Source organism: Porites lutea, chromosome 11, assembly GCF_958299795.1.
Source record: "Porites lutea chromosome 11, jaPorLute2.1, whole genome shotgun sequence".
In the NCBI taxonomy this organism is placed as follows: Eukaryota; Metazoa; Cnidaria; class Anthozoa; order Scleractinia; family Poritidae; genus Porites; species Porites lutea.
The window spans coordinates 11669080-11681453 of NC_133211.1; the positions used below are offsets into that span (position 1 = coordinate 11669080).

The following is a 12374-nucleotide window of genomic DNA, read 5'->3' on the forward strand; positions in this document are numbered from 1 at the left end:
GTGCGCATGACTGCTCAGAATGTTAACTGTGCTTGACTTCTTAAGCACACGCCTAATACACGTCTGTCCCATACCACCAGTACTTAATCAGTCAAATAACGTAATCAGTCGATCAATTTGAATCTGAGCACCCTATATTTTTTAATTACGAAATGAAAGTACGCCACGGGCTAACTAGAATAGATGTAAGTCATAAGTTACTTAAATTTACTGTTACAGTTACTAAGTAAACCATTCACTGAGATACTAAGTATCTTCTGTATTTCTCATTTTAGTACCTCTCTTGTATTATCCTCGTGTCGTTTTTTCGATCAGTATCGTGTACCCGTCTTACTTTTCGTTCCCACTTGGTTGTAAGTTGTATACCTGTTCTTGAACTCAAGTTTTACCGCCTTGGCTATTCACGTTTACTTTGGTATGCAGGTAAACTACATTTGCCGACGAATAGGTGAATAAATTGTGAACTTATCTGCCAATTAAGAGATTTGGCCTTGGTTTTATTTGCCGCTGTTCGTAATGTACAACCACGCTCCACAATCAGAAAACATCGAAGCCAAACGTGCCGTGGTTTACTCTGTAGAAAGCGTTTCATGCGGTCGAACTTTCTTCCAACTACAGACACCCGCTCGTCAATTCGACCCAAAACCTCGCCGACTTTAGACACGGATTCGTCAAAGACAAACTCGCTTGACAAACTTTCCTCCACTAATGCACCAGTCATTGCTCTTGGGCATCAACAGCGCCGCAGTTACGTAGTATGTTTGCGGGTGTGCTATTGGTTGTTGCAGCTTACGTCAAGCGCGTGAAATGCTTTGGTGAGCGGCAAGTTTTTCGCTTTGCTGCTAATCGCTCAGCGTGAGCTTTATTTAGCAAATCACAAGACATGGTCATGTTAAAACGAGACAATGCATAAACATATTAAACGTAAATTATTTAGCCAGCCTCTTATACATAATATTTGGTAATTGATATATATATACAAGGTAACTCTCAGTCCTACTTTGTTAAACAAAACTGTCAATACCAGCTATTATTAAGTGGTTCCAAATAATTGTACGTAGTTCTGTTACTGAACTTATCATGAATACTTCTCGTCAAATACGTGTAAATGCACCGTGACCATTGCGATATCTACAATAACCTGTACATACTCATTTGCAGGACTTCTAGTTAGGCTAAAAGCCCGGGGGGGGACTCCACATATAAAAGGGGTAGGGATGCTTGTCGGAAATTTTGAATTAAACCCCTAAAGGACGCCGATCTGGGCGTGGCCTAAGCTTTTTTTGACCCCTAAAAGAGACCATGTTAAAACACAGACAATATATATATATATATATTTTATATTTCTTCGCGTGCAACCCTAAACGAGACCTTCACGGCTAAATATGGTGGCATTTTGCCCAGAACACACTAAGTGAGACCAAAATCCGAAATTTACACCCCTAAGCGAGACGACGAGCATCCCCGCCCCTTTCATACACCAAATGAAATGAAAACTTGTCTTTAACAAAACTGAAAGAGTTGCTTTTTGTAAGGCTCTAGTAATACCGTGTTTTCATTTGTGCTAAATTTGTGTTTGATACAAAAAATGTCCTCCTAGACAAGACAAGACTATTTAAATATTTACTGGTGTAAAAGCCATATTTTTTATTCCCTTCTTCTATTGCGAGAATTGAACAACAGGTTGTGCATTGCTGGGGTTTTGGTCTCGTAGAAGCTATGGGTCACCTAAAGGAGTCAAGTAGGGGCGTAAGCCTTCAGAGAGTATTGTCTAGGATAACTGATATACGTAAAACTTGTACGTTTGTCCTAGAAAAAGGGTTCATTTAGTTTGACATAATGAGGTGTACCGAGGAATTTGGTGGCAACGGGGCCGTTCTGGAAAGGACATATCCTCGGAGACCCAGGGGCGGTTAGTCGGGTCTGGAAAAGAGGGCGGCGAAAATTTTCAAGAACGAACGAGAGAGCCCCTGGGATACTGCTCTTAACAGACCAATTCCACGACTCATCTGAACGCTTTTCTGTGATTGGGCACAAAAATACAATTTGAGAGCAATATCTATCGCACTGCTTTTGTGATCTTAATATACGAAGGGGTTTACTTTTGTACAAATAGTTGATTTGAATAGAGTGGAATGCATAATAAATGTATGAGGTTATACGGAAGTTTTACCCCACAATTTAGCATTTTAGCAAAACAAAACGATTCGAATAATGCACTAAGAAATTAGACTGGACTAATCAAAGGTCAATTCGTAAACACCAGAGTTTTTTCAAGGCTTGTTCATACGAAATCGTGTGCGTGGCGCATGCGCGTGCCTGAAAAGGATCTGGGATGCTTGTCACGCACGTGAAGGAGTAAATTTCTTCGCCCTTTAAAGTTTGTAAGTTTGTTGTTAAATTTTCCTCCTCAGTGACAAAACAGGTATTGTAAACTTGCAGAGTTACATGAACAAGCCTAGAAGTACTCTGGTGTTTACGAAAGGGCCAGTCCTACGATACGTCCACAGTCTGTTATTGGTGCATTTTTCGTGTCGATTTGTTTATGGAATTTCTTTGGTTTTTTGGGCGCCATTTTCACTGAAAATTCTTGATGAAAGCTATTCTACACAGGCCAAACAGGTACAGTTTGTTTCTTTGATTTAACGATGTTTTAAAATTTGTGTGTTTAAGTTTATTTCTTGTTTGCTTTTATTTGATTGAACAAAGTCTTGCATGTATTTTTCATTTACTTATAATTTATGTATTTATTTGAGAAGCAAAATTTTACTTTTACTACTTTTTGTAATAAGAATGAAAATGACACCATGACCGTCTAACTCGAGTCCAGGCCATTCCCATTTGTCGTTTGGGATCATTTGCGGTCCATTTTGGTGTTGAATTGCGGTCTAGGGATCATTTGCGGTACTGTACAGGGGCTCTCTCGCCCGTTCTTGTAAACTTTCGCCGCCGTTTTTCCTGACCGAACTGACCGCCCCTGGGTCTCCGAGGATGGAAAGGACATTGCTTTTTTAATCATGCCTTTAAAAAAAACAACCTCATCCCCAGGGTCTTATCATTTTCCAATTTTTGGCAGCACTGGAAGAGAATTACGTTCAGATGAGATGGCCTTTGAAGGCTCAGATCACTCAGAGAATGGTCAGTAACTAAACACAATTATTTACATTATTTGTGATTCAGAAAATTATTTCCTTTTCATGGCGGTTTTTAATGAAGGCTACATTACCTGAAGGAGCCTAAAAGTCTGGGATTAAAATTGTCTGAATTTTGTTATTGTCCAGTGAGTTTAAAAGTCATGTTTTTATTCTTCCAAATCTTCTACTAGTCTCACCTCAGGAATGCTTAATACATTTCCAGCTTCATCTTGACAATATCGAGGTTAGCGCGGTACTTTGCGATTTCCATTCGCCAGTCCTTTGCGTCTTGTCGCAGACGCGCAGACTTTTCCAGAGTCTCGTCATTCGTTGTATAGGTGTTGCAGGAGAAACAGATTGTACCAATACTGACACCGCAAACAGTAGTGTACACCCCTTTATTCCCCGTACAGATCGCACCTGCACAAGCGCCAGTGGCAAGTACTCCGTAAAAAACAGACCATGCTTTACCACTCTCACACTTCTTGGCATTGTGGCGGGTCTGGTTAGCCAATTCCTTAAGTATTGTAAAGGAGCGATCCAGTTTTTCAATCAGCTTTTCAATATTCTTTACCATTTGAACAGTATTACCAGTTTTCCATTGTAGCACAATGTCCGTGGCTATGAAAGATCTGATTTGAATCAGTTCTTGTTCTAGCAAGTCGAACTCCTCCTGAAACTTCTCGTGTTCCAGTGCGAGATCTTTTGCCTCTGCCGATAGTTCAGCACCCTTATAGCAGAGATACACTGACATAAAAACCAACCCCGCTCCTGTAGCATACGCTTTGGCGTTACCCATTATGTGCAGGCCGATATTGTGGATAAATTTTGTAATCTCCGGTGGCATCATTGCTTGAACTGTTTTCCAGTCGGTTTCTCCAATTAATCTTATGGTTTCCTGAAGACATTTCACTGCGTTTGGCAGGAAGTTAGGCTCTTTTACTAGGACATCCAAGCTCGGGTTTTTCGCCAAGGCGGTGGCAACCTCTGGACATCCATTTGGTGCCTTCGAGGACTGACTTGGAGTGATGAGTAACAAAGCGAAAATCGCAACTCGGAAACGCTTCCGGTATCGTAAAAACAAATCGGCTATCAGCATCTTAAATGATGGTTTGCACCAAGTTATTCTTGTTTGAATAACTTGTACTGGAGGCAAAGACTTTAAAACGGCGAAGTCACGGCAAGAATCGAAAGAAATCGGGAGCTCAAGCGTGGCTTGTGCAGTACAACGACAACCGCAGTTCCTTAGAAGAATGGCGTATCTTACCTCTTTGCAGGATTAATTTCCATTTGTGAGCCAGCCCATCATTGATCACATGGTCACGCCACTTCATATCGATTTTTCGCGGAAAAGCCGACGCCGGACTTTTCATGTGCCGAACCTTCACGAAACATTTGCCTTTTTATTAGCTCCAGCAGAGGAGGAAGGGACAGGAGGGTACTTCTCCCAATTCTTCATATTCATTTCTGTCAATATGCCTTGACTGATTCTATGTTGCAGACTTTATAGATTGATGTTTATGTAGAACAGAAAAGAACAATTAATTACAATAATAGTAGCAAAAGACGAAAGATTTTTAAAAAAGTAATTCTGACTGAAACTTTTAGTTCATTAAACGTTGTGAACATATTTTCCAATTTAGAATGGAGGGGTGAAAGCTCCTTTAGAAGGTTCTTTACCTGCTCGATTGTTGCTTATTACTAAAGTAGTGCAGTTTTCAAACGTGACCGGCCGTAAGTCAAGTGTCCTTTTTTTTTTTTGCCATCCCTCCCTTCCCGTACTATTTGCGTTCTTCCCCCTCTGCTAAGAGGAAAATGAGGTGGGTGTTTTTAGGTTAGATGAATTCATATGCCTGAATGAAAAATAGGGTAAAAATGATGTCGCTTTTGAGGCTGCAGAAAAATTTTCCACTGAAATTTGTTTTGTCACGTTGTGTTATTTGAAAGGCATGTGAAACGGAAAGTAAGCAGGGGAATAACCGTGGGAAAACCCCCGTTACATCTCTTGTCATTCAAGCAGTCAGTATACAGTGACGGGTTTCGCGGAAAACGACCTTGCATATGTCAAGTTTCGGTAAATACAACCGAAAATCCTATCTGTACTGCTCGGAAGAGACACCGATGTGTCACTGATTGTCAATATGTTATCGATTTTGAGGGAACACGACGTTAGAAAGGTCTCTAACAATAAGCAATGCAATATTTATTAGTGAACACCATCTCTTACAGTGAATAGATGAAGAAACTAATGAACAAGTAGTCTAATGTCGGATGCATTTTAAAATTTAAAAGTTGCAAGACTCAAAATTCGTTATTAATTAATTGTTTAAGGGTGTGTCGTATCATTTTTAAACTGTAAAGCAAAAGCAGCGTAACTGTGAGGGAAGTAGTAAAATGAATTAATACCCTAATGTTACAATTCTTTATTTAACACGTGGAATATAACTATGATTTCTATCCCCATAGGTGACACATTTTGTATTTGACTCTTGACGGTGAACCCCGGAGGTGAACGTATCACTTGTCTTTCGACTTTATAACTCAGTGACATAACTGGTTTGTGAATCTTTACCCTGGGTCTATTATTGCGTGTGACAAGTTTGTGAAACCAAACGTATATTAGGTCAGTCTAAAATCCTCTGAAAAAGGGGTGTACACTTTTAAACATTTTAATGGTTAGAAAGGTCATTGAATTGAAGCCTTCATAATGTGTCATTTGTTTTCTTCTCTCAACTGGATAAGCTCAAGAATGACATTGTACTTGCCGATCACCTTGTACATCTTCGCGGCCTCTTTCCATAGCAGATCTAAATTGAATCTATGATGATTGTTATTTCCTCCTTCGGGAAAACGATCTGGTGCCGATAGTAGTCTGTATGTACATGACATGTATTTACCAATATTATTATCATGCACGGTGCGTTTTCCGAGAAATGCCAGAAAACATTTCGTCCTACCCTTACGGAGCTTTCAGCTGAGCTTTTGTGCCGCGGCCTTTTGGTGAGAGACAAATCTAAGCTTTAGTTGTCTTAAATGCATTTGTAAATGACGGTACCTATTAAACACAACACTACCAAAAGAGAAAAACTGATTGGGACTAAAATTTCCGGAATGCGATCGGTGTCTTCAGGATACATTTCCAGCTTCACCTTGACAATATCGAGGTTATAGCGGTATATTGCGATTTCCATTCGCCCGTCCTTTGCGTCTTGTCGCAGACGCGCAGACTTTTCCAGAGTCTCGTCATTCGTTTTATAGGTGTTGCAGGAGAAATAGATTTTACCAATACTGACACCGCAAACAGTAGTGTACACCCCTTTATTCCCCGTACAGATCGCACCTGCACAAGCGCCAGTGGCAAGTACTCCGTAAAAAACAGACCATGCTTTGCCACTCTCACACTTCTTGGCATTGTGGCGGATCTGGTTAGCCAATTCCTTAAGTATTGTAAAGGAGCGATCCAGTTTTTTAATCAGCTTTTCAATATTCCTTACCAGTTGAACAGTATTACCAATTTTCCATTGTCGCACAATGTCCGTGGCTATGAAAGGTCTGATTTGAATCAGTTCTTGTTCTAGCAAGTCGAACTCCTCCTGAAACTTCTCGTGTTTCAGTGCGAGATCTTTTGCCTCCACCGATAGTTCAGCGCCCTTGTAGCAGAGATACACTGACATAAAAACCAACCCCGCTCCTGTAGCATACGCTTTGGCGTTACCCATTATGTGCAGGCCGACGTTGTGGATAAATTTTGTAATCTCCGGTGGCATCATTGCCTGAACTGTTTTCCAGTCGGTTTCTCCAATTAATCTTATGGTTTCCTGAAGACATTTCACTGCGTTTGACACGAAATTAGGCTCTTTTACTAGGCCATCCAAGCTCGGGTTTTTCGCCAAGGCGGTGGCAACCTCCGGACATCCATTTGGTGCCTTCGAGGACTGACTTGGGGTAAAGAGTTAACAAAGCGAAAATCGCAACTCGGAAACGCTTCCGGTATCGTAAAAACAAATTGACGAAGATGGGGTCTATGATATCAGGGTGATGATATGGCCACAGAAAGGACATACCCAGCATAAATTAGCCAAAGTTACCCCCCCCCCCTCCCCCCCTCCGAGCCTGGCATATGCTTAGTTTCGGTAAATAAAACCGAAAATCGCATATGCACTGCTTGCAAGGGAAAAGTAAAATTTTAACGTGGCGAAGAATAGGATTAATTTCGGACGAGGATACACCGAGAATTGCTTTACAGTATTACATACAAGACACATGAAACTGAAAGTGGAAACGGAGGTACACCGTTTCTGTCACTGATTGTCAATGATATGTTATCGATTTCGAGGAAACAAGACGTTAGGAAGGTTTCTAACAGTAAGCAATGCAATATTTATTACACACCATCTCCATGCACGCTTACAGTGAATAGCAAAAGAAACTAAACAAGTAGTCTTTTAGAGCGATTTTCGTATGACCTTGAAATGAAAACGCGCTAACAAAACAGGAACAACAAACGAACGGAAATAGAGCGATTTGATTGGTTTATCGAACAGATACAAACGCACGCGGCTTTTGGTTGGTTGAGCGAACGCTCGGGTGAAAAAACTTCACGCCCCAGAACTTTCTAGAAATCAACCGATGCTTCGCTTTGACGTCATACTGCGACGTGACTGGCCAATCGAACAATGCCTTTTCACGTTAGGGTTTTCTTTGGCGGGAAAACGAAGAGGCCATGTTTTGATCTTTTCATCCATTGGCTGATAAAACAAATAACGAACACTTATGGAAACCATTTTTCAAGGTCATACGAAAATCGCTCTATCGATATAGTTAAAAGTTACAGGCCTCAAAGTGTCTTAAACTATAAGGCAAAAGCAGCGTAACTCTGAGGAAAGTAGTAAAATGAATCAGTTCCCCTTTCACATCGTGGAATATAACTGATTTCTATCCCTACTGTCATACATTTTGTGTTTGACTCAAAGAGGTGAAGGTGTCACTCGTCTTTCGACTTCATAACTGGTTTGTGAATCTTTACTCCGTGTTTATTATTACGTGTGACAAGTTTGTAAAACCAAACGTACATTAGGTAAGCCTAAAATTCTTTGAAAAAGGGGTCTACTTTTTGTAAAGCACTTTAATGTTTACAAAGCTCATTGAATTGAAGCCTTCATATGTGTCATTAGTCTTCATCTCTCAACTGCATGAGCTCAAGAATGACATTGTACTTGCCGATCTTCTTACGCATCTCCGCGGCCTCTTTCCATAGCAGATCTAACTTTTCAAGCGTCTTGCCTGTATATATGTAGGTGTCATAAAACTTCGTTGCAGTACCAATACCAGCACCGCATGTAATAGTGATTACCACAGGATTCCCACCGATGAACGAGGAACCACACACAGCAACGGCAGCAGAACCGTATGCAGCAGACCATATTCTGTTGCTAGTGCCTTTCTTCACATCCTTGTAAACAGATTGAAGCAAATCCTCTAGCACCTTCAAATATCGACTCAGCATTTGACTCAGCTTCTTAATTTTTCGTGGTATGTTGGCAGTGTTACCATTTTGAAACTGTGGCAAGAAATCGTTCTCTATTGAATCTATAATGATTGTTAGTTCCTCCTTTGGGAAAACAATGTGGTGCCGTCTGTAGTCTATTTCCAAATCCACTGCATTCTGATACAACTCTATACTCTTGCCCACTAAATAAAAAGACAACAGCACAAGCTCTGTACCCGTATAGGGAACTGCCTTTTCCATCAAGTTTGGAATCTTTCCAATAAGATCTTTCAAATCTTTAGGGATCGAGACTTGCACTGCTTTCCAGTTGGTTTGCCGCAAACCCATGACTATTCTCTGCATACAGTCTTTTAGGTTCATTTGGAACTTTGGATCATTTTTTAGTGCTGCCAAGCTGGGATTTTTCAGTACCTCTACACATTCTCCCGGCAGAAAGAAAGCCTGAGTTGGAGAGTTTACTGAGTTCAGCAAGAACGCCAAAAGTAAAACACGGCTGAAATGGAAACGAAAGCGAGAATACGTCCGGCCTTTGGAGAACATCTTGCTGAGCCTTCTTTATGCCTCAATTTGATTTCGATCAACCACTGTCCAGTTGTGCGGTAACTGTGGATCGAAAAAGTCTTGAACAGCTTTCAGACAACTGGTAAACAACAGGTATCAAATAGAAAAATATTCATATGTGCGTCATCTGCGGCTCTTCTATCACGCGGGTTGATCACCAGTGCAAAACATAACAACAGTAAGAAGCGAAACTTAAAGGTTGTCCAATATTGGGGAAATAACCTTTGATATCGTGTGTAAACAATAGAATATCGAAACTGAAAGGGAAACTTTCCTCCTAATTTTATCCAATTGAAAGGGACCAAGATTTTTTCCACGAATCGCATGCGCAGACAGGATGGGATAAGACACGACTTAGCTTATTTTAGATTTGCATTCCCTTCACGTAATACATGATACCATTACAGTCTCCGTGTTTTTTTTTTTGTTTGTTTGTTTTTTTTTCGGATCTCCGCGACTTCGAACGCGTAGAAAACGTTTCCTTTACGAGGGCGTCTACTCATGGAATGCAAACGTCAGTAGGGAAATAAAAACTTTTTTTTATTATAACGTTATTGATTGTACCTCATTCAGCCTTTGGAACGAACATCCCCTAGTCGACTAGTGAACAACCTAGTTCCCGGGATTTACGGGAAAAATCGTAATGAGAAATGGAATTGAGAACACGTGACGCAAACGTAACACGACACTGAAACACTTCCGTACCGACGCCATTAACAGCAGCACTAAACTTCAATTCTTTCTCCATGGAGTCACAGCCGACTGGCGAATAAGTATAAGAAACCAGGACGTTGCTGATCAAACTGAGGCCTCACCAAGAAGCTCACATTCACTGAGAGCTGAAGTATAAAAGAGAGTATTGGTATTCACCTGTAATATGCTCCAAAACCGAAACAACTTCCGCTTTCCCTACTGTGGTAGCGTGATCAGTTTTGTGGTGGTTTTGGTGATGATTTCTCCAACGGAAGCAGTCGGCGTGCCCAAGGAATGTATAGAGGTAGCCACTTACGGTCAAAAGTTGTGGATGACAGGGAGTACCGTGATAGAGATAAAGCAACTGGTAAACTTTATTGACTGTGTAAAGGAACTGTACAAGATATACAAGACAACAGCTGATTGGAAGGTTCCAAAAGAAGTCCTAGCTGTCATCCGTAAGGTACCAAATCTGGGGAAAAAGTCACTTGCCGTTGCCAAGCGGGAAGGGCTGTGTTTTGTGTCGGTGTATTTGCTGTACAGGACTGTGGACCTGTACGATCGCGCTATGAACTTGAACATAGACTTCCAGATGTATCGTAAAGAGTTCGAATCACTTCAAATTGATCTGCAACAAGTCATACACCTAATACACGAGGAGCTTCTACCAAACTGGAGGCACCTTAGCACCGGAGTTTTGAGGAAAATTACACTGGATGTGGATGAAAAGTTAAGTCGCTATCACGCAGAACTCATGCAGCTGCTTCAACACATTGACGACGACATCAAGAAAGGGCGTCTTGGTATTGCATGGGCTTTTGCTTTTCAGTTGGGATCCGCTGCTTTGTGCGGAGTGTCAGCTTTGGTTGGAAATGTACCAGGAGCTATATCTGCATTCGTCGCCAGTTTCACAGGCCTTGCTGGCATTCGTTCTTTCGCATTAACAGTTCAACAGCTGGAATCACTCCAAAACGATGTGGAGGGTACGTTAATTGAAATCGAAGAATGTCGCTTTCTTCTTCTGCAGAAGCTATTGTATTCAGAAATTTTTGTCTTCCTCTTCAATGCCCTTTTCCTTGTTTCTGTCATTGCTCTTTTCAAGCTGAATCTGCCGCAACCGCTGAGCATTAAAGCTCAAGGAGGCAATAACTAGAAGCTAATGTTTATTACCCCGCTATCAAAAGGTGACTGCCATATGGGAGAGCAGGTGCGAATCTAAGATAAATTTTGACCGATTTCCTAAACAAGGAAATTTTTATATTTTAACTCCCTAAAGTCCCCTTTTCCGGGTTTCTGAGTTTTTCAGACAAGATATTGGCCAGTTCCATTCTCCTCTGGTTGTGATGAAGCCCTGAAAATCGGCAGATTATTTCATCAAGGTCAATTTCCAGATTTTAACTTGGAAAGTTTTTTTATTAAAAATATAGATTTGCATGGTAAAACAGTGGAAACCGGTGTGAAACCGTGCCTGGAGAGACTAGGCGGTGTGCTTACAATTTACACTGTACCACCAGTACTCTAATTGCTAGAGAGAGCGCCGTACCATTGAAACTTATTCCTTTTTACTAACATCACAATACTGTGTCTTCTTTCTGTTTCTAGTTTCTTTCTTCTTTTTTTTTCAAAACTAACTTGGCATAGCAAAAATGTAATAAACGTTAGATTGAAAGGTTTATATCCCCCTTCAAGATTCAGATAGCAATAACAATATCGACATTAACATTTCAGCATTAACAATGATGAACAATGTCCAAATTCTATCAGTTCAATTATAAATGAGTAGAAATCGCGATTTAGTTACCGACGTCTTAATAAACAGTCATCACTCAAAATTGACACTTAAGTACAGCTGTGTTCCGTTGAGAAACCAGAACTTGAAACAAATCCTTATAAGTGTATTCAAGGAGGCTGTTGTGTGTCTGGGTACCCTGTCGTGAGACCAGAAGACGACCTTCCCTGTCATTTTAATTCACCATTTTCACATAGACCATAAGGCATGTCGTTTACCGCCCAAAATTTTGTATAACCATTGTCTTCGATTTCCCTTGGGACGACTGTAATACCCAGGAGAAATTGAAAACAATGGTTACGGAAAATCTTGGGGGGTAAACAAGGTGCATTATGGTCTGTGTGAAAATGGTGAATAAGAAAGTCCCCCCTCTCGACTAGACGGTTAACTCTTTTTACCCTATTTTCGGCTAACGGTTAAACTTGTTTTAATTTTTACGACCTTTTTGTCAAGTCATTTAGGAGTCTATCTTGTACGAAGGTTTATCTCAACGACCGGAATAAAGAGTGTGGACATTTACATCACCTGAGGCTCGATTCTCGTAAGCAAGCACCACCCGAGACGACAACCCAAAATGCGGAGACTCGCCTTACGGGAGTTTCGCCTGTAATTGCATTTTCAAAGCTGATGTAAGGTTGCGTTCGATTGGGAAATCCGGATTTAGATTTTGAAATCCGGATTTCTTACT

The 12374-nt window shown here is 40.8% G+C and overlaps 3 protein-coding genes across 3 annotated transcripts; 1 reads left to right on the forward strand and 2 right to left on the reverse strand.

Moving 5' to 3' along the window:
• Positions 1 to 910: 910 nt before the first annotated feature.
• Positions 911 to 4312, reverse strand: LOC140951744 (uncharacterized). The gene has a single exon (XM_073401069.1). It carries the CDS (start codon positions 4231 to 4233, stop codon positions 3343 to 3345), a length of 891 nt encoding a protein of 296 aa, XP_073257170.1. The 5' UTR covers positions 4234 to 4312; the 3' UTR covers positions 911 to 3342.
• Positions 4313 to 7970: 3658 nt separating this feature from the next.
• LOC140951965 (uncharacterized) lies at positions 7971 to 9339 on the reverse strand. Its single transcript, XM_073401351.1, has one exon. The coding sequence runs from the start codon at positions 9181 to 9183 to the stop codon at positions 8305 to 8307; it is 879 nt and encodes a 292-aa protein (XP_073257452.1). The 5' UTR covers positions 9184 to 9339; the 3' UTR covers positions 7971 to 8304.
• A 577-nt stretch (positions 9340 to 9916) lies between these two features.
• Positions 9917 to 11740, forward strand: LOC140952119 (uncharacterized). Its single transcript, XM_073401545.1, has one exon. It carries the CDS (start codon positions 10082 to 10084, stop codon positions 11048 to 11050), a length of 969 nt encoding a protein of 322 aa, XP_073257646.1. The 5' UTR covers positions 9917 to 10081; the 3' UTR covers positions 11051 to 11740.
• The last annotated feature ends 634 nt before the right edge of the window (positions 11741 to 12374 follow it).

Coding starts and splice junctions, on each gene's coding strand:
- LOC140951744 (XM_073401069.1), bottom strand. CDS start 4,233: ATGCTGATAGCCGATTTGTTTTTACGATACCGGAAGCGTTTCCGAGTT.
- LOC140951965 (XM_073401351.1), bottom strand. CDS start 9,183: ATGTTCTCCAAAGGCCGGACGTATTCTCGCTTTCGTTTCCATTTCAGC.
- LOC140952119 (XM_073401545.1), top strand. CDS start 10,082: ATGCTCCAAAACCGAAACAACTTCCGCTTTCCCTACTGTGGTAGCGTG.